At 42.2% G+C, this 25,733-nt stretch overlaps 2 protein-coding genes across 10 annotated transcripts in view; one reads left to right on the top strand and one right to left on the bottom strand.

The window, feature by feature from the left end:
• The window catches only part of LOC117160183 (pancreatic triacylglycerol lipase), a 60,171-nt gene extending 51,810 nt beyond the window's left edge, over positions 1–8,361 (bottom strand). Inside the window, exon 1 of the mRNA XM_076625368.1 lies at positions 8,253–8,361. The gene's annotated coding sequence lies outside the window, so the exon portion shown is untranslated. The remainder of the gene's footprint in view (positions 1–8,252) is intronic.
• Positions 8,362–9,738: 1,377 nt separating this feature from the next.
• The window catches only part of heph (polypyrimidine tract-binding protein 1 heph), a 435,707-nt gene continuing 419,712 nt past the window's right edge, over positions 9,739–25,733 (top strand). For 3 of the 9 annotated variants that reach the window (XM_033340791.2, XM_076625718.1, XM_033340788.2), the window contains exon 1: positions 9,739–9,867. Coding sequence is in view for 4 of the 9 variants with exons in the window: in XM_033340786.2 (XP_033196677.1) it covers positions 9,860–9,867 (8 nt within the window). In the remaining 5 variants the exon portion in view is untranslated. The remainder of the gene's footprint in view (positions 9,868–25,733) is intronic. The other 6 variants (XM_076625715.1, XM_076625711.1, XM_033340793.2 and 3 more) reach the window with 5 other exon arrangements.

The raw sequence follows: 25,733 nt of genomic DNA, 5'->3' as shown, positions 1-25,733 counted from the left end.
CTTCTGGGCGTACATCAACGACGCCACGCAGATACACCTAACGCCTGGGCGTTTCCGTCTTGGAGCTGCCTTCCATCCAGGAGCAACGTGCTCCGCGTGGCGTCGACCTGTTCGTTCGGACGACCGAAGACCCCGCGGCGAACAACGTAGCCGCCGTTGGAAACCGATCTTACGCCGCGGACGATCGGTACGATTTGTACCCGGTGCTCGTCGCCACGAGGTCGCGATTCCGCACCGCCTCTTCGTGTCATGGTTCCGCCCCGCGAGTTTGACGGCCTGCCCTCCGCGGGAGCCGCCCCCGCTCTTTGAACAGGAACACAGAAACGCGAAGGAACCGACCCAGGGACGAGGAGACGGGGAGCTCGAACTCGATGAACTTGGCCTTGGCGCTGGACACAGCCGCCAATGGGAACAGGGGGGATTTTAGTTGCAGTTGCAGCGGCTCGTGAACGAGAGTCTCGGCGACGGACGTTGTTCCGAGGTGATTCAGTGGCTGCAACCACCGATGGAGTTATGTGTTTCTACTCTCGGGTATAGCGTGGATTGGGTACATTGGGTTATTTTACGGATATTTCTCGGAAATTTCTCTCTCAATTTCTTAGACTCGTAAGACGCAAGCACTCTCAATTCATCTCGATTAATAGGATTAATTAATAGGATTCGAGCTTCGAATAGGATACGAAATGTGTTTTAAAAAATATCAAATATCTATATCTATGTGTATATGAATTAATTTTCCCAGATTTGTCGGACCACTGGACACATGTACCACAGTGCAGGAAAGTTGCCACTAGAAAGTTGAAATCGACCCTTCAGGCGGGTCTGGTAGGCCGGCAAATCGACACTGGCATGCGTAAACATAGGCTTCGAAACCCCAAAGAGGTGGAGAGCGTCCTAATGAATCGCGCATGCCGCATTGCGCAACAGTGTTCTCCTTTTCAACAATCCCACTGTTCGTCGATGGGGCAGGCAGGGTAGGAGCATGCGTGAGGGGTTGTAACGTGTGTGCGTTGATATAATCGGTGAATATGCGTTGTGGAGAGCAACTTGGAGGGTGGAGTTGAATGATCTCGATGGCGAATGAAAGCAATTTGGTATTCTACCCGCCAGACTCGTATCTATTCTTCCATTATTGTTCATCGATATCATTCGTTTTCTGCATTTTCTAGTCGTGTTTGCGTATTATGTTACTTTTCGCCATATCGTACATCATATACTACGTTTCGTATATTTGGTTCGTTAAAACGCTAATACGGCCGACATACAGATAAGAAATAAGAAATATAAAATACAAATAAGAAATATAAAATCGAATAATAATTCGTTTTGCGGATTTCTATGCGCTTACGGGGTAACTGGAAAATGCACAAGTACAACGAATGCGTATACGTATATCCGTGGAGATAGAAATATTTAGAAAACCGATATACGATAATATAGCTCGTTTCGTGTGTTACCTATCTTGATAAATTTTTCCACTGTCTCTACCATATAACGATCAGAGGGTAAAATTTATGGAGACCCGTGAAAGGGATGCCAACAGCCACGTGGTATGGTTGCACGCGCCTGCGCCTTGATACTGTACGGCGGGACGAGCCGTTCCTTCAGGATCGCTCGCGAAGAAAGGTGGAGAGGTCGGAGGACAACGGTCGCGCGCGCGGCTGGGTAGGGGACAGATGGTCGCACGAGGTTGGACGAAAGGGCCAAGCGCACGCCAGTCGAAAAAGGGTGCGACCTTCGTTGGCCGAGGCCAGCCCTCGGGGAGACCGCGCCCACGCATTTTCAGCAGGATCGCAGCACTTGGATGGAGCTCGTTTGGCCTTGGCAACTCTCCGCCCGTGTTGGTACACCTCCTGGTCCCATCGAAGGGCCGCCTAGGGCCGAAGAAACTATCCCCACCAAATACTCTTAAGATATGTTATATCGGCTGTGTAGCTCGTGGCTTGTGGCTCGTGGCTTGTGGCTTGTAGCGGGGGAAAACGGGTTTTTACGGTCATAAGTACAAGTGAAATGGTTCGTTCGATCGGAGATAAATCGAAGAAGCGAGATTTTTCATCTTGAGATGGGTATTCCTTTTTAATGTCGCATGTGTTTCAAAGTATCTTACGATTTAAATATAAGAATCATCGTACAGAATATCGAACACTGATCGATTCGTATTTAGATATTAACGTTATCAAAATCGAAAATATTTCCAAGCTGGAAAAATGTGATTTTGCAGATATTCCGGACATCTAAGGGCTGCAGGGGTTGCGAGAGATCGTAAGAATCGTCCTCGCCGAGAATTCTCCTTGAAATACTGCGTGCGTGATTTTTAGTGTTTTTGTTGGTAGGTTTTTGAAGTGATGGGACACGCGGAGAAATTAGCCGTGGATGGCCCGAGTGCGCTTCATTCGCAATGAGTAAAGTGATTTACGAGGAAGGAAGGTGGAGCTGAGTGTGGTTCGATTCGTTAATTGGAAAAGATAGACTTACATAATCTCCGGTCATCCGGTTTCCTAATATTTTATACGATTATTTGTATCTTAACATTTTACATGTTTCGTGTAATTAAACGATTGATATGATTTTGTGCAATTGTTATTACACGAATGTATAACATTTTGAAAATAAACGTGCACTTTGTTTTTCGAGAATCTAGAGAGGTTACCAACTTCCAAGTGTTAAGTGTATCAAAGTTGAAATATCTCCCATCTTTTTCCTCGCTTCGCTGTTGTTTTAGTCGAAATACTGAAACGTTATTTCGTCCCATATATATTCATTCCCTTACGCTTTTTCTTCAACGAGGCACATCTACGCATTTTGAACAGGATCTCATCAGATGTTGCAAGGCGAATATAAGATTCTCGAATCATGTACGTTTTGAAGGACTCTGCTACCTCAGGCGATATCCTGCTGTTATTCAGAAACATCATGCTGCGTAAAATCCATAATTTTTTTTCAGCTAAAAGATACGTTAACGTAACAAGCGTAGAAAAACGATTTATTTCTTTTTAATATACGAAATTGTTCGTTTTTCTGTGATTCTTATTAAATGTTCCTATTAACAAAATTCTTCTTATCAAGTATCGCGTAATTACGATAAAGAAATTCTTCGAACGTGCAAAGTAATCACGAATTAAGGATATAATTTCCAATGCGAAGTCATTATTGTACTCGTATATAGAGATAAGTATCTACAAATACAATTTCCCTTCAGATACGCCCAATGATATCTTCTACGTAATGGTATTTCAATAGCACGTACTCGTAATTGCCGGCTCGCGATGGCCGCTAGGGTGTTGCCATGGTGAGATACCAAACTCCATGAAAATATGACGAGTACGCCATAATCTGAAGCTCTTGAGCATCCTGTTTTCCTATCTTACGATATATGAAAGATATGAATTCGCCTATCTATGGTTACATATCGCAAACGGTGAATCTACCACACAACGATACTCCTGGTCTTTCGTAAAGTCTCTCTAATATAGCACAAATAACTTTTTATCAATTTCTACCTCACCTAGAATCGCGTCTGCCAATTATTATTCTTCCTTTATCAACGTAGTCGCAATACAGTAAATTTTGTCGAAGCAAAAATAAAAGAATATCAAATTCGTTGAAGCAAGTATAGAAGAATTTTCAGCGAGTCGTAACTCTGATGAACGTTAAAATGTAAGGTACTTAAAATTGAGACGTAAAACCGACTGAAAGGCGGATGATGGTAGATTGTATGACTCTTCAGAGAATATTTAAAGGCTCTTGGTCTGCTTCGCGCCGATATGTGCCTCTGGTTCGCCGGTTTCCCGCCAGGGTACCTCTTCGTCCGCCTTATTTCCCTGCTATGTCGATGTAACGGAGTTGTTTACACTGCGCATGTAATATGGCACCAAATACGCTTCTGTTCACGTCATGTCACTCGTGCGTCTTCCTTCCTAGCTACATCTCCACTCTCGACGCATCTATTTCAATCGATTTTCTCGTTGTAATAACTACTTACAACATCTATATGAAAGCCAATGTACGGATGTAATTTACAAATTTCTATAATCGCGTCGAACGCAATTTTCATATAACCAAATATTGTCTCATCGACCAGGTAACTAATATATCTCCCGGGGATATAAGAAATAGTCGAACGGTCTTGTAAAGGCTACATCGTAATAGGTTAAATCGCTTAAAAGAGCCGTTACAGTTTCATCGAACTGTTCCGTTGAAGGGTTTGGAGATACCAGAATTCAGGAGAAAGTCGAATCGTTCTCGATACATCCAGAACCAGGAGTCCATGTTTCGCAGCTATTGTCTCGAGTATCGTGATTGGGTGTTTTCACGTTGTGGCCACGTGAACGGTGAAAAGAAAGGGAGAAAAGGCAGCATCAAGAGCAAATCACGATACGGTTGGTAGCAGGGTCACAGGAATTCACAGAGCAACTCGTTTCCATCGAACGGGACACGTGAATACAACGAGAGATAATCAGGTGTTTGACCCTAACGTCTAGCCCTGTCTGTTTCTTCACTTTTTCCGAATGTCCATGAGAACAAGGACGTTGTACACCTAACGATTTTCATCGCGTACAAAATCCTTTCCGAAATTCGTCTTGTCTTATTGCGAAAATAAATAAGAATTAACAATGCTAATTTTAAACATTCATCGTTGTACGTAATAGGAATCTTTTTTCTAGGTCAAGCGTCGTGTAAATAATTTGTAGATATTCAAAGAGGAGTTTAAGGTAAGGCACTTGCGTTTCTCTCGTGGAATGGAGGAAAGAGAGAAGGTGGTGGGTGGATTGGCTCCTTGACCCCAAACCACCGAAAAAGTCCACGATGAGATATGAAAAAAATGAAAAGTGATATCTCTGTTAACAGGAGATCATGGTGGCCTCGGAGTTTCGCCCCGGAAACAGGTTGGCATTTGAGTTTCTTTAAAACGCGCCTACCCGTTCTCACGTTCGTCGTTCTTATAATAAAAGTTAATAATAATAGCAAATGTCATCTGTCCACTAGAAAAAGTTCGTATGTATCGCATTTATCGAATACGTTGTATGTGATCAAGAAGAATTGTAGAATCAAAAGGATCATCTACTTAGCTGTAAGACAATCCATTAGTTCGATTAAATAACTTTTCTTCAACAAAATCTGTACGATTCTTCAAAGCACCAAAAGTTCTAATACCGATACTAGTAAAATAACTATTATTAAATAACAATTTTATTCTTAATTCAAGTTGTCAAGTATAATCCATAAGGAATGGCCTTTAAATTAGCGTGTTCAAGTATAAAAAACCGATTGTATAAATCTTTGAAGACTGTATGGACGAAACGTCCAGGTATCGTCGTAATAACCGCAATTAGATCCGCTTCATTGAGTTCTAAATGCGGAGACTCGATCACTAGGAACACAGATAAGGAGAAGAGCCACGAAGGATCCTCGTAACTGGAAGGAGGAGCCACGACGATGATCCTCCTGCCATTTCATCCTGCTATCCTGACCGCTGTCGCCGTCTTTCTTATTAATATGCTAATTTTACATGGGCATAGGCATCAAATTATTAACGGGACGCTCTATCCACGAGCGTTTCCTCGAAACAGGCTTGATGGAACCGCTTTCGATGTTGTCCAGGGTGTTTCAAGCTTACAGGCACGTGTAATACGAAACACCTTCGACCAGGATAGCATAGCAACGTGTAAAGTCGACTCATCCCCTGTGAAACCTTATATGTCCTTCGAGCATTTCCTTCCTTGGAAATTAGTGACAATGTCCCCTTACTTTTAGTTTGTACGTGATTCGGTTGACAATCTAGATCTTATGAAAACTTTGTAGTTATTGTTCTACTAATGTAGACTGTCTCGCGCAACTGAACTAATATTACTATATTAGATCTTAACTCATACATCTAAGAGTCAATAAATAAATTCTATCGTATAACAATGACAGATTGGGCAAAAGCATGATAAAGTTTTAAGGATTCTATATATATATCTGAGGTACAATTGTAAAATTCTGCAGCATAAATCTATAACCTACAATTTGTTGTTTCTCTATTCACTAACATTATTGGTCAGTAAATTATTATACAATAGAATAATATATTCAGTGAAATATAAATATTTATTCAAGGTATGCATGGATGGATATCGATTGTGCCAAGTTAAATATCTTTTCAAAGAATTCGTTAAATTCGTCGAGTATATTTTCAAATATATAAGTAACTGTTAATTTGAGCAGTATGACAACGAAGCATTAACAATTTTTGGAGACTAAAATACCGTGTGGTAAGAAAATTCTAATATATACGATACATAAATCAGAAGAAATTCGAGTCATTAATAGCATTGTAGTTCGAGCGTTCAGACGCGGTCGATGCGTTCGACTTGGTTTCTCTGAAGCGGAGAGTTTGTCGAAGTTGAGTTTGTTTCTGAAGATGATTCCAGGAGGATCAGGAATGTATCAAACGCGCGGATCTGAATCCACCTGAGTATCCGCCCTTAAGCTCCCGGAGGGTAGAAGGATTTGCCGCTTCAGTGACTTTGAAAGAAACAGAAACGGCTAAAGAATCAGGAACGCAAACGAGAGAGGAGCAATGGCAACGGATATTCCTCGATAGTGCCTCTGTGTCGCTTTTATAGTCCTGGAAGCTACAGAGATGGAAACAAAATGTTCGTGGGCCTTCGAAGCATTTTTAAAGTGCCCGCCATTGAATGTCCATGCGACAGTCGTGCAAAGGTTAGCGGTTAAGATAAATATGCATTAAACAGACTTTAATTTAATTTGGCTTTAGATATCAATGCAATGTGTCTTTTCTATGTTTATTATTTAACATATTCCTTCACCATATAAAACTTATCGAAACTCTTGATATAGGGAAATCAGCAGTTTTATAAAGTCGCCTCGTTGCAGGTTCATGATTGACTGTGGCATTGGCAGCCATTTGATTCGAAACACAGTTTGCAAGACATCAGGAGATCATGTGTGCGCAAAAATTCTTTGGAACGCAACTGAGCTTTCAGGGAAGTGTGCGTTTATATATAACAATTTCACATTGATATGGATATTTTATTTGTTGATAGTTAATCCTTTAGTTTCTTAGATTCTTTAAAAATTTTAAAAGCGTTGTTCAGTAATAGAGTATTATTGGGAGTTATTAGTAGTTCTATAAGAAAACGTGGAACTTCGAACTTGTCATTCTGGGTTCTATTACTTGATATTTTATTATTTATTATTTTTCTTGAAATAATTCACCTCTTTTATACAAATATAAACAAAGTTCAAAGAGTTAGAAACAAAATAGACGTCATGTGTTCCTAATACATGTAAAGCTATACATATAAACGTAAGAGAGTATACCTGCACAAGCGTTATAGAAACCAATGTTTTGCGAACTGTCTTCCAGTTAGTATACGAACTCTATGGTGGTAATACTAGTAACCACGCGAACTTCGAAACATTCGGCCACACATGATCAGGAAAGTATGAAGGCAAGAGTTCGCGTGATAGTTCATGATGCCAGTAACAGGAAACAAGTATGCGTTAGTTATATTAATACACTTGTACTACGATGTTTCATTAACCTCTATTTGTGTGTTAAAACGGATAAAGAACGACGGAGAAATGGCTCTTGGTCGAAGACAAATCCGAGAATCGAACATCGAGAACAGAGAACGAATAAACAACCTTATAGGGATGTTAGAAGATGGTAGAAGGTTGAACGCATTTGCCTAGATATTTCTTGCGGGAAGGGTATCGATTGTGTGTGGTATATAGTAAAGCAGGGACATTTCAGTCGCTCAAGCTTCGACATCTTATCTCGTCATCGAGTCGTTAGAACAATTACAGATTTTTCCGAATTTCATTACATACTTCTGATTTTCATTATTCATAATAATATGTCAGAATTAATCTTCGTATTCTCAAATCAATTCTATTAATTATATGCTATCAAGTATATAGGATGTATGACTCGGAAACTCGCAGTGCAATTTATCGATAACCTAACAGACAAATTATAATGAAAAGAGCAACGTACGCTATTATATATTGGAAACAGAAGATGTATTGTGCAACTATTTGATAATGAAGTAGGAACCCATTACAGTTCGTTAATTGCACGTATCTTTCAAATATCTTTCGATAAAATCAACGAAAGATAATTATGAATAGTCGTCGTACCGCGCGCGACTGTGGTAAAAATCGTGATAGTTCATTTCGCATTTCAACTCAAATGTACATACTTAAATAGCCCATCACCAAAAATTCCAAACCATGCGACTCACCAATCGTAGAACAACCGAATAGACGATAAGATCCCATTGCCTTCGATCTGGTTGCATCTATTACACGAAACGTAGACGAGAAATCGAACCCCGTCTATTGTCCAGCAGTTGGTGTCTAGCGTATTTGTACACAATTAATAAATTATTAAATATAATAGACAACGTTTAGAAATGTTATGAAAATAAACTAATAATTTAATTGTTATAAACGAATAGTATAAAATGTTTAAGACAGTTAGTTAAGGTAGGGTAGCCCAGGATAGATAAGGTTAAAGTTATGTTTAACATTTACATTTATGATTATCGTTTTATTTCAATTAGTAATTTAATTACCGATGTTGTTTCATTCAACAAAAGGGGGACATTACGTCTATCGTATTTAATTGTAGCGAGGTTAAGAAGAAAAGAAGGAGTAGTGGGGTTAATTGGCGGGACAAGTAATTCAAGTAATAAGTAAGAGGTTACTAATTCTCTTTAGTACTTACGATTTCTCGTTTACGGTTTTACATAACGGTACTTTACGTTCAAATGGACGAATTCGATCACCAGAACTTTATTTAATTGAGCACTAACTAAAGTTTTGTTTAAATGAACGGAACCTGTTCAAACGGACTAATTATACTCGACGCGACATTATACGTTGTAGAGGGCGTTATAAAACTTTCGAATAGTCGGTATTACAGAACATGTGACGTCATGTAAGAACAGACAAGGCACGTTCGTACATAAAATCAGTCGGTAATCATTCGCCGGTACAACTAATATACCCGTGTCATTCTTAACTCTGTCGCTTGAAATCGCCACCAGGTGTCAGCATCGTGCGCAACTGGATGCAGCACAGAGTGCATCTGTCTCGCGAAATGCCACGGCCCAAAAGTGGCAGCGCGTGTCTCCTGTCGCTCGTGACGACGATTCGGCGTGCGTGAGTCGTGTGTACGATCTGTGTTCTCCTCAGACTCCTTTTTCTCTCGCCTGAACCGGCGATTCTTCGCCGAGACTCGCGTTTCTCTGTGTACGTGGTGGACGGGTCCGCGTGTGTGTCCGCATGAGAGCTCGTGATTCGCATCGTTTCGAACGTTCACGTCGATCGAGGCGGTGACGGCGACGAGTGCAGTAGCGTTCGGGTGCGGCGTTTACGTTCCGCTACATTTTTCGTCGGAGGACGGAAAAACAGTGAGTCTCGAGGGACAGGCGAATCCCCTCGGGTCGACCAGACAGCAAAAGGAGAGGGGAGAAAGGAACAAACAGAGACATTGCGGGTAGACGTTAGGAAACAAAGGTTACAAGCGACAGGGACACGCAACGTATACGCGAGCCGCGCGAGAGAGAGAGATACTCGATCGTTGATAGTGTGCCTGAGCTTGTGCACGCGTTCTCAGCCGCGAGTTTACATCGCGCCGGGTCGGACGGCGATATTTTTCGCCGCCATATTTGTACCGCCGTCACATGCAACCTGTTGTTTTCGCTGCGTCCTCGTGTCGTCGCTGAGATCGCCTGCCGGATATACACTTTGGCGAACCGTGTGCGCGTAAACGTCGAACGCGGGAGTTCACTTAACCTAACATCAGCCCCGGGGAGAACCGTCAACGTGGCCGTCTACCATCAGGATGAACGGGTGAGTTTGTGCACATGGGAATTATCGACGAATTGTACGCCACTGTGTGCGTGCATACATACCGTCACGTTAACTGGCAAAGAGGGGGGGGGGGCTATCTGGCCACTTATCGAGACAGCTATCGTTTTTAGGAAATTTTAAGTATCTTTGGTAACGAGCGCGAGTCAAGTAGGAATATCCCTTATTTGGTTGTGACACGTAGTTTATTTAGTTTACTATGTGTTACATAATATATGGTTTATTTGTATTTATAATATTAGATCTCTTTGTATATTTAACGAATTAATGCTATCCTTGTTTTTAGTATTTAGTATTTTACGTCAAATATAATTTCTTTGTCAAACTTGTTACTACAGTGTGTGTGTTGAAAAGTTCGAAATTGTAGATTGGGTTATAAACTCGTTTTTTACGCGTTTACATCAAAAGTAGGATAATCAACCGACTCGTATATTGGAAAATTGTCTACTACCGATGTTGGCACTATCATATGCGTGTATTGATAAGTTACAAATTGTAGGTTATACACGCTACGAATTTACTTCAATTGGTACAATCAACCGATCGCTCTTATGTAATTTACGAAACTCAGTTGTAGTAGTTTCTTTTTATCATTCAACTTATTGCTCTTGTGTAATTTGACGAACCATTCTATACTTATTTTATCATCAAACTGGTGCTTTTACGCGAGAGCATTAATCACTAGCGAAATATAAGACTGCTGTAAATCGTATATAAAAAGAGGACAAGAATTTTTAAATGTATAACTAGTGACTCGTCGAACTTTGCTAGTAATATTTAGTTGTGTACAAGAGAGTTCGAAGAACTTGACGGCCAGTTAACGAAGCAAAATTCCGGCCAGTTAGCGTGGCACTGCTCTGTGCCTCGTAAATGTGTGCGAGGTGTCGTGCACGGTCGTGGAAGAAAGGGAAAGGAAAGGGTGTAGCTGAGTGGATGAGGAAAGAGAGAGCGAGAGAGAAAGAAAGAATCGATCTGTGCGTCGTGAAGAGAGAGAAGCGAACGATGTTTCGGAATCGCGTAAGCTGGAGTGAGAGAGAAAGAGTACGCGTCACGTGGGCTAGAGAGAGATAAGGATACACGCGTTCTGTTGGAGCAGGCGCTCTTTCAAACTTTGCTTTTTCCTTTTTCCTCCGCCTCTTGCCGACGTTGTACCCTTTTCTCTACGCTTTCGTTTGTCTCCCTTTCACATGTACAGGGTGTTGAAAAAGGTGAAATTTATACCGTGTGATCGCAAAGACACGAAGACTATGAATTTCACGTACGTTAATGCCGTTTGAGGCTTATTTTTCAAGTTGAACTTCTTCGTTGTTTCGACGTCTAATGTCACACCATACAGGGTGTCCTAACAACCATAGCAACATTGGCAAGGAGTGATTCCACGTGAAAAGAAGTCGAATATCCTTTCGTATGGCGTCTCGTTCTCGCGAAAATTAAATTTGACAAAGTATCAAGCTAAAAATGTTCAAACTTTATTTTCTCGAGAACAGCGTCTTAATTTCGTACGTATAATAACCTTCTGCTGATTATTTACTCCCACCTAACCAGTAATTAACCGTATTTACGTATATATGTGTGAAATAAATTTTCAAATTCGATTTTTCACGTAGAATCGCCTTCTTACCGATAGTGTCAAGATCTCCAAGATACTCTCCGTAAAGATATCGTTCGTCCTTTTTCAATCACTCTGTATAGACGTACACGTGCGCAACCAGACGTTACTCGCGGTTTTTCTGCTTCTGCGTGTCAGTGGCCACGTGATGCTGTTCGTCAAACTGGTGTGTCGCGTCGCGTGGCCGACTGTGTTTCTCTCTCTCTCTTCCTCCCTCTCTCCCTCTTTCTCTCCCCCTCTCTCTCTCTCTCTCTCTCTCAAATAATGCACGCACACATGTGTAATATGCTCTCGAGACGCTTTTCGATGATCATTATTTTGTCATCGCGCCCGCTGGCTTCTCCTTTCTTCTCGCTCTCGCGCATACCCAACGAGTCGATTAATTCTGGGTAACATATGCGACGCTTTCGGGAAATCTTAACGTTTCGGACGTGTGTTCTCTTGTGCAGGCTAGTTTGGGAATGAATATATTTGAAGAGGTAATGATTCTATGAAATAATGGTGTTCCTAAAGAACAATGGAATTTGGAAAGAATCGAGTGAAACACGAAAGTGGTGTTATTATTCTGTTTGACGATTGACGATACCAAGTTAATTTTAGTTATTTCCTGATACGCGTTCATTTTTCGAATTCTTTCTTGCCATCGAAACCTTTTAATGGTATCTTTTATTTTGTCAAGCTTCGTTTGACTTCTTCTTTTCTTTTTTATTATTATTGTTATTATTCCATAAAATCATTGCTATAACTGGCTGAAATAATATTTCTCTTTGAATATCCTGTACAAGAGTCTTATCGATTTTCATATACTCTATCTGGAATTGGATTAATAAAATGTGTAATGTTTTTGTGCATATCGTATTTTAGTGAGTATTAGTAGTTTCGTACATAGTAAGTAGCCACTTAGTATAGCGTTATATATAATTGTTATACGGTGTACTTGCGAATTCAAGCAATTGTTAAATCTATGATAAAGTAGGATATTTATCTTCGACAAACTATATTCTATTATGTTTATGAAATATAAAGTTCATAAAGTGACGTTGGATGTTACGTAAGTGTGCTTTATATTTTCGTAATATATTGAAAGCAATTGGTGAACTATGGGTTTGTAGGAAATATCGAGAACTATTAACACGATTAACTATTTTTCCACTTTGTTGCCAGCTGAAGAGCAATTGAGAGGGTTTTAACAGAAGCTTTGCTAATCCTATCTCTGGTGCGTTTTACCGCTAAACACTGACGATTTACCAATTACACTTACGAGGCTGTACTTATAATTCCATTCGGGCATTCTCTATGCAGACCTGTATTGGTTAATACTCTTAACTGTATCTTCTTATCAACTGTGGTTTTTTTTTTAAACACACGTATCTTTATACGAACGAACGATTTTTCGATCGGAATTTCTTCTTCTATGAATTTTCCAGCGAAAAGTTTGCCGATTCGAACTCCTCTCTTTTGAAATCTTCCAATGAAAAATTTATCGTTATAAAAATCGTTCGAGATACATTTTTTTTTTTATTTCCTCTTATACGTAGGCGCGATCGCGTACGTGGCAATATGGTACAGTTTTGCCGTGGTTCGTGCGATTGACGGGAAGTTGAAATATTCAGGAGCCGTCGCGTTTCATGCGGGGTTAACTTTCCGGTCGGTATTTCGACGCACGCGGTAACTGCTCCGACGTTTCGACCCGAACAGGTGTGCTTTATCAACCCACGGTCACGTCAGAGCTGCGAATTCGATAACTCTCGCACCGACCTATCGTTGGTGGATAATTTTTTTTTCTACGTATACCACTTATTTTTACCATTGCGAAGATAGAGCTCGAGGCACGAAAAACTAAAAACTCTACCCAAACAAGGGACAACTCGACGACTTACGCGACTCGAGACGAGATCGATCAACCGTTGAAACGATTGAAAAATGAACACGCGGACCAGTTAAATGTTAAAGCAGAAACAAATTTGGATGCTAATGTAGCGTTAGAATTTTGGTAGAATTTTGACTACCGGCACTTTTCGCACGATTACGTGCCGGTATCGATAAAAGCGTAAGGAGATGTTCGAAACAGATATAAATATTTCGATTGTTACATTAGATGGGAAAATACCACGGAAACGAAATTGTTAATATAGACAGCGAATATAGATGGTGAAACGTGACTTGCCCTATACGGGAGGATATCGTACAAACAAATCTATATAGAGTCGTCGATGAGATATAGAGAGTAATATATTTCCTTTGCCCCTATGCCATCAACCTAATCATCTTTCCAGCTTCGCGTAGTACATAAATATCTGCATCGTTCGATAATTCTATCCGAAGATGTCTATATTCGTTGAGGAGGCGATCGTCCAGGGACGAAATTAGGTTTCGCCACTTCATCGGTCCGCGAGATATGCAATAAGACGAGCGGAACGTCGTCTGCCAGTGGAGCAGTGCCAGCCAAAGATTTATCGGTGGGCTGCATGCGCCTACTTAATAAGACGTCTTGATCGCGCGTACGCGACTCCGCTACGCCAATAGATCTCGTCCTGACACCCAGTGATTCCGATCCTTGCCGCCACGCGATAGTAGGACAATTATTAGGTGGCATCGTTCGCGACACGTTTGTAACACCGGCTTAAGGGAGACCGACACCCACCGGTGCATTCTGGTAGAATTAAACGGATCGTTCTTGAGGAGACCTGTTTTGACGGATATCGGACGATCCTCGCGCGGAACGTCCGTTTCGCCGGCCTTGAAATTACGGGAGGAGATAAACGACGTTTTGAGATTTTGAGAATTTTTGGCGCTACTCAGTTCTTGGCCTATTCGGAGTAACGCGATTAGTCCAGATGTAGCGTTTCATCGGTTTGGAAGCGGAGTTCAATTTCAAAGTTCGATAAGTCAACGTCGAAATTATCATTTTACTCGATTGCGAGTTTAAATAGGGGAAAAGCACGCAATTTTACCGACACGATTTCTTTCGTAGATAAGAAATGATAAATCTAGCATCTCGCGTATTTTAAGTTAAGTGTATTTCATAGGGGTTTCTTTTACGCGTTTTCGATATTTACATTTATTACTTTTATTCAAATTTCACTTGTGTTCGCCAGTGTTTGTGTAAGTATATATACTTAGCAACAGGCAATTTTTCATATGTTATCGTTGAAATACGTAAAAAGAGAAAAAGGCGTAAAGTCTGACAGGAGATTAGGTGAAACGAGGCGATTATTAGGATCAATACGGATATAAGTTCATAAAACGATGGTTCTGGGGCAGGTTTCGAATATCAAGTTCCGCGATACCGCGAGTTACAGGTATACAATACGAAAACGATACCGTGTATCACGGTAACTCGAGTATACCAACTGTAGGTTTCGCCAATCTGTTAAGGTTTCTCCGCTAATGCGGTCCAACGTTGATTCGCACTGACGTCGATCGTTACCGAAAAGCCGGAATAAGTTCTAAAATGTGCAAACCGTACCTGGTAATTTAGATTCTCGACGTGTATTGTACGTAGGTCTTCGTTATCCTTAAAAGCTGAGAAATTAATTCAACTGAAATTTCGCGATCGAAACGTTAGGTTTCCATTATCGAGCGTACTACACAGCTTGGAAAATATAGAAAATTTACCGCGATATTGTATAGAATCTGAAAGAGATGTCGTTCGCGAGAGAGAATAAGAAAACTCTATTCGTGCGTAAAATTACCCTGCTAAATTAGCGTGCGCTGTTGCGAAAAATAGGCTTTGGCCATTTTATGGGGAACCGTTACAAGTGTCCCTAGCAAGTTTCGCGATCGCCCAGATTTAGTTGGCAATGGTCCCTCTGTACCAGACGAAAATAGCGAACGATTAATAACATGGAAAATAGATATAACAAAACTGTCAACCTTTCGATCAAGTAGCCGCGGATGTTCAAATATTTACGCAGTGTGATGCACCAACGAGTCGAATGTCTTGCTTCTACGTCGGAACTGCGCGGCAAATCGGTCGACGCGCGATAATACCAACACCGATAGGCTGAATTTCTTGCTTCTACGTCGGAATTCCGTGTCAGGCAACTGGACGCTTGATTTTTGACTACTCCGTGGCAAACAGAAAGGCCAATCGCTGACAGTGTCAGAGGGAGAGAGAGAGAAAAGGGGAACGTTTCCACGGGATGAATGCTTGGTAATTGCTACTAGAGGGACATGGTGCCTCCGTGCCAGGGAATCCTCGCGTCTCTTTCGTTCCACCGTCTGCCTCTATCTGGCAAATTGGCCTCGAAGCTCCGGATGGGTGCATTACCAATGCATCGCTGCGCATCCGTCGATTGAACTTTTTGACGCAGCCTCGAAACAGCCCACGTTCCCTCCCCATCGTTCGGCGTTTATATCGATGAATACGATGCCGCGTGTGCCAACCTGTAGCGACTCGTGTCAATCGCGTTCCATCCATCTCCTTCTCTCTCTATTATTTCCCTTTGGAGCGCCGTTTTTTGCCATTTTTGTTCGGCTCGCTCCGCTTTGCTATACGTACCATAGTGGATCGACCGTGGGATATTTTTTACGATGGGTCGAGAGCGTTTCTTTTATTCCGTTCGAACGTTTCCACGGAGGAACCGGGTAGTTGGACGGTCGAGGTAGCGGCAGCGGGATAAAGGGGTGCGAAAAAGCGTCGATAGGTTTAAGCGCACCAAGGTGACGATACGGCAAATGGACAGCGACAATGCAGCAAAATATGTGGTTTGCTGCGACTCCATTGGGAACGAGTTGCTCGTAGTTGGATAATAAGACGATAGGATTTTGGGACAGAGTTCTAGTTCGTGGCTTGGCTAACGCGACTCGAAGCGTATTGTAACATCGTTGTTTACCATTGTCGATGTTGCTCTTCCTACCCTTGCTGTCGTTATATCAGTCGACGATCGACGCGCGAAAAAACGTTCTGTCCAAATTGCTTCTCCATTTCATTAGAAACTATAAAAGCTAGATAAACGTAAAAGCAGTCGGATCGCAATGTCGTGGAAATCGTGAAAGAAAGTTTGCGAGTGCTGTGTCAGCCTATGAAAGAAAGACGTTGGCTATGGAATCCGTTGTAAAAGCAACAACGACGACTACCTGCCAGAACGTGTCGTGATAATTTATCGATCGACAGCGAGCAATTTGCAGACGCAACGCGGTGTTCCAATTCGCGACGCGACAATGGTTCCGTTATCGCGCTGGAAGACACTGGTATCGCGTCACGGGGGAGAATCGGATCGCGCGCGAATCTAATGGTTGCGGAGGATCGGCCCCTTTGAGACGGTCACGCGCGATCGATGCCACGTCCATTCAAACGCAATATCGAGAACAGCGAGATAGACGCCGCATTCAGCCCCATTGCCGTTGCATTTATCAACGCCGCCAACGTCATTACGCCACGCATATTTATCGTGCCTGGCGCAATCGAATTACGATCACCGTACAAAATCGTTGTTCCATTAATTATCCTTTAAAAAATTGTTGCCCTACTAATCGTTACACCTAGAAATTGTTACTTCGTTAATTGTTATCGCTTCAACGATCGTTGCCTGACTAGCTATCGCTGCGAAAATCGTTGCTTCGTTGCCGGATCGATTCTTCCAAATGATCCTCTTCGGTTTTTACTTTGTCCAAAAGACAAACGTTCCACGCTGGAACGGTTTACACGATGTCCAGTGGACTCGATACGTCCGAACGTCGATTAATCGCCATCATCGTTCCCCACACTCCATTAACACAGAAGAATAAACGTACCAGCAAGCGGTAACACACTATTGATTCGAGATTTCCACGGTGCGTCGATTTTTGTCGGAATAAAATGGTCGCGGTGAATGCTTTTCGATCGCATCCGTCGGACCGTAATCGAATCATCTCGATGATTCCGGCTCGAAGTTACGGCCGCCATCTGTAACGCTCGAACCGACGAGATTGGAAAATTATTGGCCAACTATTCGAACGCATATGACGCGCGCTCTGTGAAACGTTCGTGGGTCACCTCGTTTCAATGAAACCACGTTCTATCTCTTTTCTTCTTTTTTCCTTTTTTCTTTTTTCTTTTTTCTATGTAAACGCGACGACTTGCGATCGTTGTCACGCGCGTGAATCTTTTTCGTTTTGACCAAACGCTTTTCAAAGGTTGCTTTCGTTACGATTGGCGATTTTGATCGACATTTTTTCTTTTAGATACACCTGCCTTTTCTGGCTAGTCGGTCAACGAATTTGTCGGAGATATTTCTGGAATGGTCTGCGAGTGTAGGTTCGATGGAGTTTGTGGAACTATTAGCAGGACAGATTAGCGATTAGCGGAATTTTTTAGCGGGTCGAGGTTTTCGAAAACGCTTACGAAGTTGTCTCGAGGTAGCGTGGGATGAATTTCAAAGTTGAAAAGCGAATGTAATTTCTGACGAATGTCCGCACGATATTTAACGTTCAGCCGCGATAATTTCTGCTTGCGTTAAATAGATAATTAAAGGAGATTTATTAAATTCCGAATTTTTTCAGAAAAATACGACTCCATTATTTCACGTTTACGCAGACGTTGTTTAACTAGAAATAATAGGAGGAGCAAAGAAACTAGTGGTTCTTCTTTGAACGTACTAACTTTAATATGCAAATATTACGGAGGGAAACGCTGCTATGTTTTTCTTGATGAATTTATTCATTGCACGGAATCTGCGCGTGTTTGCTCAGAAAATAATTGCGAGATAATTCTTTGGTTCCGGGGATTAAGCGTGCAAGCCCCTAACAACCTTTTTCGTGTTTAATTTCAATTTGAAAAAGTCTTTGCCTCTACCGTTGTTTCTCTTACGAAACCGCGCGTTTTGTCTCTTTAGACGTACATCTCGTTTGCAAATTAATTGTCAAAAACAACGTATATTTCCTCTTAACGTTTCGATAAACGTTGAACGTTGAATTTTAGAGTATACGTTGCAGTTATTATTGGAATTTCGACTTTTACATTCGATGGAATTTACATTCGATGTGTAATTTTACATTTATTAGAACGCCACGACGTCAATTTCAAATGAGAAATATTTATCTCGATTCTACTACTATTTTACTATTTCGCAAGATGATCCAATTCTTAATACACGTCGAATAATTAGAATATCAAACGGAATGTCATAATTTCGTCTGCTTTTTCTCAAACAAAATGAAATTTTGCCGCAGCTCAAAGGATTCGTAATTTCGCGTTACAATTGAAGACTGGAATGAAAGAGAGCGCGATATAATATTGAATGTACCATTAATAATTGAAGCCTAGAAAGTCATTCGCGTTCTGTGAGCTCGAAGCTGCGAGTTTCGTTTTAATGAGATACCCTCGGTGCAAAGCATCAGCAATATTTGCAAAGACACTTGGCTCGCGCTTAAAGAGAAAGGGAAAGATTTGACAAAGAGAATTCTCGTTTTGTTCGGCTTAATGCACGTTCAGTTACCTTTAGACTAATTAGTCAGCTGTATCGTAATTCTGTAATAGAGTTTCTGCGAACTAAGGACGGGGGAGCGTCGCGAGGAATTTAATGCGAGGGCGAAGACGAAGCAAATTGTTCGTTGTAAGTGGAGCAAAATCGTAAACGTAATTATCGTTAGCTAAAAATGTATCGAGCGACGAAGCGTTAGGACGTGTGTATGGTAATTTTGTAGTTCTGTCGTAACGATATTTTCAAAATATCGGATAATTCTGACGGCTACCGAAAAATGAAATATCGATACGGCCAGGGTTTGCAAGAAAAAAGAAAAAAAAAAGAAAAGAAAAAAAACGAAAAGAAAAGAGAAAAAGAAGAAGAAAAAGAAAGAAAGAAAAGTTTAACACGCGCGAGGGAAGAAATGTTTTTATATCGGCTGAGATCGACCCAGTTATCGCCTATTCACGGTTCATCGTACAATGTTTCACGAATGTCTCGACGCTAATAGATGATGGCACGGTGCCATCGTCAACGGTTCGCGAAAAGATGCTACAAATCTCGGTGCATCGACAGTGACTTATGATTCGAGCGTGAATTGGCTGGTACGCTGTTTTGACTACTATTACGACTGCGATTCGTACGCGTGGAGGGCCTTAATGCCGGTTAATATATCATCCGTCTTGGAGAAAGGAAACAGAGATCTTTAAGTTCATCTTGACTAGTTTTTGAGGACATAAATCGAATCTTCGCGTAGGAAGTCTCGCGATTTTGAAGGAGGAGAAGCGTTGGTGAGCGATATATTCTGTGATAGGTTTGAAGCTTTAGGAGAATTTCGATAGTACTTTTCAGGATTTAGCGTCGTATCGCGTCGACGAACGAAAAAATCTCGATAGATCTCTATATTCCTCTTTCCGTATTAACCGCCTTATTTTTCGTTTTGCGTAAACCCCGTTTCAACAGAGGAATCGTTTCATTACACAGAACGTTCCTTTTTTTTTTTTTTCTTCTTCTTCTTTTTTCCAGAGTCGATCGAACGCGACGATTCGATTCTTTTGTAGCTTGAGCCAGATCAAACTTCATGCATCGTTAGGGCGATTGTATAGAATTTCCCGGTGGAATGTGTGCAGTATTGTGTACTACGGCCCGCATATGCAGTGCCCACGGCCCATATCGTTCTGTTATCAACGCGTTCTAACGTACGCCGCGTGTAATTTTGCTCTAGAAACGCCGCCCTTATCGTCGTTTTATTTTTACGCGCCTCTATCTGCGAACGCGTTTCAGGAAATGCGTTCCGATATCGTTGCTTTATCGTTTTCTATATGCGACATTACGTATGAATCACAAAGGAGGAACATAATAAGTCACGTTCTTCGTGCTTCGCAGAGAAAAGCAGTTTTGAAATTCAATTATCGCCAATCAATTTTCTAGTACCATTTTCCCTCGTTTGTTCGATGTTGGTATTAAACGCGAGTATGTGTAACTTGTTGACAAAAATTAAGAAACATGATTTGAGATACATCGATTGGAATTAAAAATCTCACAAAGAGGTAACGCGACGGTGTGCGGCGATTGTTTCTCGCGTAACGCTGCTGTTCTGCTAATACAAAGGAAAGAGAATCTTTCGAATTCGACGCACTTTACAATTATTCGCTAATAGAAATGCAGCTTAATAGGAATCTGGATACTTGGGAACGGTATGTAAGTATCGAAGGGATCACTTACTTAGTCCTGGTTGACGCCACGATGCCAAATTCAAATACGAGCGAGATAACGCTGCAGCATATACATATTGGTTTTCTGCACCTGCGTTGAAGCCAGTATTCCATATTCAAACTCCAGCTGCATTCACGCTAGCACCTGCTTCAAGGGATATCCATATTATATTTAATAATAAAGTTCGTCGTGTGTAGTGGGTCAGTCTTTTGCCACGCGTGTTGTCAGACGCTTCGAAAGCGGCACTTCTTTTTCCTTCGTCCGTCCATTACCAAGAAGCTCGATCCGCTCTTTATGCAATCCTTATTTTTCGCTAAAAAAGCTGTAAAACTTTGTCGCGTTGATTTTTACGCTATTATTCGGTGAAACGGTGGAATTTCGGCGTAAACGACCAGCTTACTGTTATTTGAGAATCAGCCATAGACCACAATGCGATATCATAATTTTGGTGGACGGCCATTTTAAAGGTAAAAGTGCCTACTTGAAACGAACGAGTGGCGAACGTTGATTGCCGTCGATTTCGAGCATTAATTGCACTCGATCGTGCGTTTAGTGTTTCCGAAGCGTTCAGAGAGGAAAGAATAGCACAGCCGAATTTCCTACTATTAAACGATCGTTCGAGCAACTGTAAAACAACCGTGAAAAATATCCTATATCTCCTTTATGTAACCTAGTAAAAGAATTTGGTTTGTAAAAAAGTAAGGCGAAGGAACTTTTTCGCTGGAGAATATCGTTGCACGCGTTCTAAGGTCTAGAAGCATTCTGTTGCCAGTTGGGCCACTAATTTCGGTTCACTTTGTTTAACATAGCCGAAATTTCGTAGGAATATCGCGTTATGTCCACTCGGTAGCCTTACCCCCCGACCGGAAACGCTGCTGGGATTAACGGTTGGGAATAGACAGTTGCACAGCAACGAGGAACACGCACAGGCTTGCGAAGGGATAGCGACCCTCGATATCCCGCTATCCCAGTTCGTTTCATCGCGATCACGCGATCTCTCCTGCATGGAAACCACCGAGTTCTCCCTGGAAAGATTAGCTCTGCGCACTTGCGTTAGATTCTGATGTTTCTGCATTGCGAATCGATGGTAAATTGCGATACTGCGTTATTCTAGTATAACTTTGTTATTACGGCAGATTAATCAGCGAGAGTAAGACGATCTTCGTTTCGATGGGATTTTCGTTAATTCGTAATTATTAGAAATATACGGATAGGCAATAACTAGGTTAATAGCACCAATTGATAGTTTGTAAATATATTGTATGTCGGAATGTCCGTTTTCGTGTCCGGCAGATTGAAAAAAATCAAGTATTATTTCGGATTGATTTAATTTAATTTAATTTAAACTAAGAATCATCGGTCTTTCAATAAAAATCGACCAGAATGTCCACATGCTCGCGGACGACACAGTCTTTGTCTTATCAAAATCGGGAAATTTTCTCGTCGACGGTTCACCGGCAAGAAATAATCGAGGATCGTGGCGAGGTTCGAGCGTTTCCTCAGTTTGTTCAAGCGTTTCGAAAACTCGGATTCGATCCCTTAAACGCGGAATCGATCTCGTTAATTTCCATCAACAACGACGAACCGGAGGGTTGTCGTGGTGCTCGACGAAGAAAAGAAATCAGAAGGTTGGCGTTTGGGGTTCGGGGGTTGGAAAATTCAGCGACGCTTTCCCATTAGCCCCGCCTGATGAGAAATCAACCGAAGGAAATCAAAATCGGGGACCAAGGAGACGCTGCATCGAGAGATGCAGCCGATTCCGATCGACTCACGAATTCCGTCGTTTCCTGATTATTTACGATCGTTCTGCGATCTCTACGGGGTGTATCGGTCGAACAAATTAATTTCGTGTCTTTCTTTTTTTCTTTTTAGCTAAATTTGCCGTATTATCCTAAAATCCTACATTACGATTTCATTATTGCCACGACAATTTTTCCGTCTTATCATTTTCTCCCGTGTTACCTTCGTCCCTCGTGTTCAACCATACCTTTTGCCTTATAATTCCTTTCGTTTTGCGAATTTTTTACTTTTTCGCGAGTCCTCGTTTCTTTCGATAGAGTCTTCGTTCGTTGTACGATGTATAATTGTTGGACGATTTCTTGCGTTTTAAGATTCTTTTTCAATTATAATTCGCTGCCACGCGACGCAGATTAGTGATATTGCCGGCGATAACGTTGGATAAGGTGGAACGGCGGATGACGGTACCGGAAGTCGTGTTGTACGTGACGTCCAGCTCTCGAGGCGGCCATGGTCCACCATCGAACGTGAATAATGCACCTGAAGTGCGGACGGGTGGCTGGGCGCGCGACTTCACGTCTCGGCGAATGGCAGACGGTGCCTCTGGAATTTTATTAACGACCGCAACGTGCCAGCGGCTCGTGTTTGATGGCTTCCTGGCATCGATGCCGGGTGGCCTGCTAATTAAAACTGACACACGGTGTCCCATGACGCGCTGATCCATGCCTGCTCTTCGCGATGCAACGCGCAACGTCTGTTCTACCTCCTGATCGAAGCCACACTCTCTGCTCGTTGCTGGTCCAAGGCTACTTCGTGTACCGTGCTTTTCGCTGTTCCAATTAAAATCCGATGGGAAATTGCCGAATTACAAAGCGCTCCTGCGCTTATTACTAATTTAGAAGTAGACGTAATTTAGAAGTGGAACTTTCAAAGTCGAAAGCCTACGTTTTCGTAAAAAGCGTTTCGAAAATTTCAAGAAGATCGTGACTAATTTCATCGAAATGTTTGAAATTTAACCTACTGATCGGCGTTAAAAACATAGATCGTGGTAAAGCGTTTAAAGATAAGCGTTAATTAATACGCGTTCCATATTATGAATTCCAATATCTAATTGGATATGAGAATCGGAGGTACGATTGTCTGGATTAGTCTGGTAGCGTTCCAATTCAGCGATCCGACCCGGCATTGGATCGCAGCTGCAGCCGCGTAAACAACGTTTTCATGCCATTACAGCGGTGTCGTTCCGGCGAGCAGTCCGATCGCACGACTGCATCGAAACTCTACTTTTTCCATTCGTCGTTTACCCTTACCAGCGAGAACAGAAAATTCCAGCGTTACCGGAATCTTCCTCACGGTTCGCATATCACGCATCTACCTTTGCTTTAGTTCGGTGCCCGTGTTTTTACGCTTTCTCCTCCCTTTTCCTACTCTAAAATCTAACTCTGGCTGCCTTCTTCGCCGTTCTTCTCCTCCAGACCTTCTACCGCGTCATTTTCCCACTGTTCCTACGCATTCCTTTCCCACTTCGTCGATTCCTCTCGCCATTCTCTTCGTTCCTTATTATAAACCGCCGAGCCATTCCGTTCGTACTCGCCTGGCCTCGATTTTTCCTTCGCACCGAGCCTCGTACAGACCCGAGTGTCTTCGCCGCTCCCCTTCATAAAGGGGAGCCATCTTCCATAAAACCAATCTTTGCCCGTACCTTTACTTTCATTTGCCTTTTTCTCTTCGGTGCCGTGCCGGCTCTACCATATTTTATATTTAGAGGGTGTTTGCGATCGATTGTAAATAAATAATTCCGTAATTCAATAATTCCATGGCAGCAAAGCCCACCCTCTTTCGTCAAGATGAAATCCAACATCCGCGTATCGATCCACTTCACCCTCGACACCGGGTGAATCCCGAAAATCGCTCGACTCGCAGCTGGCAGCGTCGATATCTCGATCCCAAAGGCACACACAATGGGCCACTCGAAGGCGACGCGCGAATGACAAATCCGTGGATTCGCGGCTGATTCTTGCCTCGGCCCACCAAGAATCGGCCAACAGTCGGGGCGGTGGTTGAATTCAGGGGGTCGTGTTTGCACGAAATAAGCCCGCAGTATTGAGTTTTCGCTCTTTGCCTCGTTTTTTCCAAATCCCGAGCCCCGAGGAATTTCTTGGCAACCGGCTCCACCTTGCCATTTATTTCCGCGTCTGCTTCTTTTCCACGTTTTCTCTTTCTTCTCTCTGTCGGCCGTTGGACTGTCTGGCGGCTCGACGAAACGCGACGAAACGCGACGAAACGCGACGAAACGAACAAACAACTCGCGTTTTCGCGTAAACGTATTTCAGCAGTATCGACGATCGAAGTTGTTGGAATTACCGCAAGCGCGGGGTGGTAGGCCACTTTTACGAATACATTACGCGTCTTTGTACTGCGCTGCCACGATCGTATCGTCACAAGATATCCGGTACGAGGTTTCGTCCAATTTTCTGACCAATTTATTCGAAAATTTCGACAATGCCGATGTAAATGGAAAGATCGTGGATATTAACGTACGACGTTGAATTCGTTACTTCTTCGTGAGATATTTTCGCGTATTATTTTTCAACATCTTTATCGCGTATTCCGCATCGTTATATCGCATAGGCAAATAATTCTAATTAATTACGATCGTTTTGCGATAATGTAGATCAATTACCAGGTTTTGTACGAGACATTTTACGCGTCTATGATATTTCAACGATATTCGCTCGTTTCTTCCTATAATTAATGATTTTTGTGCCATGCAGCCGTGATTATTTGCGGTATACGGCGAAACGCATCCGACTTTGATGATTTCGCGAAATAATTAATACGACGAATAATTGCGAGATCATTATACGCTCGAAGCTTAATTAAACCTTTTAAATTCTCAGAATTTCTCAGTTAAATTTGATTTCCATTAATTTCTATCCGTGGATTTAAAATTGGAATGCAAGTAATTGGTCACGTAGGAAGCAGCGGGGAATGGTTCAAGCGAAAAAAAAAAGGTGCGTAGCTTCGTTTCCGGTTGTGGACAGGGAAGAGCGACGAACTCGTCCGTGTAACGCAGTGTAAAACAAGTCAATTACACGCTGCACACTCTCCCTTCGCTGTGTCGGACCGAATTAAACGCTGCAGAAGAGGCGACTATGCAAACGAGACCGTCTACGAGACTAATATCGGCCTTGTCGTCGCGCCTCCAAAGAAAATTCAACGATTTTTGGAGCCAGTCGATGTACGAAGCAGCCACTGGACCATGCGACTCAGCCTCGTTCCCCGAATAAGCGATTAAAATGCTAATCTCTCTTGTTCCTCGTCTCGCGCGCATCCTTATCACTCTATTTCGCTCTTTCTCCTTTTTTGAGTTGCTAGTGCGTGGCGGATAGAATAAC

This window comes from Bombus vancouverensis, chromosome 16 (genome assembly GCF_051014615.1).
Source record: "Bombus vancouverensis nearcticus chromosome 16, iyBomVanc1_principal, whole genome shotgun sequence".
Classification (NCBI taxonomy): domain Eukaryota; kingdom Metazoa; phylum Arthropoda; class Insecta; order Hymenoptera; family Apidae; genus Bombus; species Bombus vancouverensis.
The sequence above is the reverse complement of the archived record's forward strand: the minus strand, read 5'-3'. Positions and strand labels throughout refer to the sequence as shown.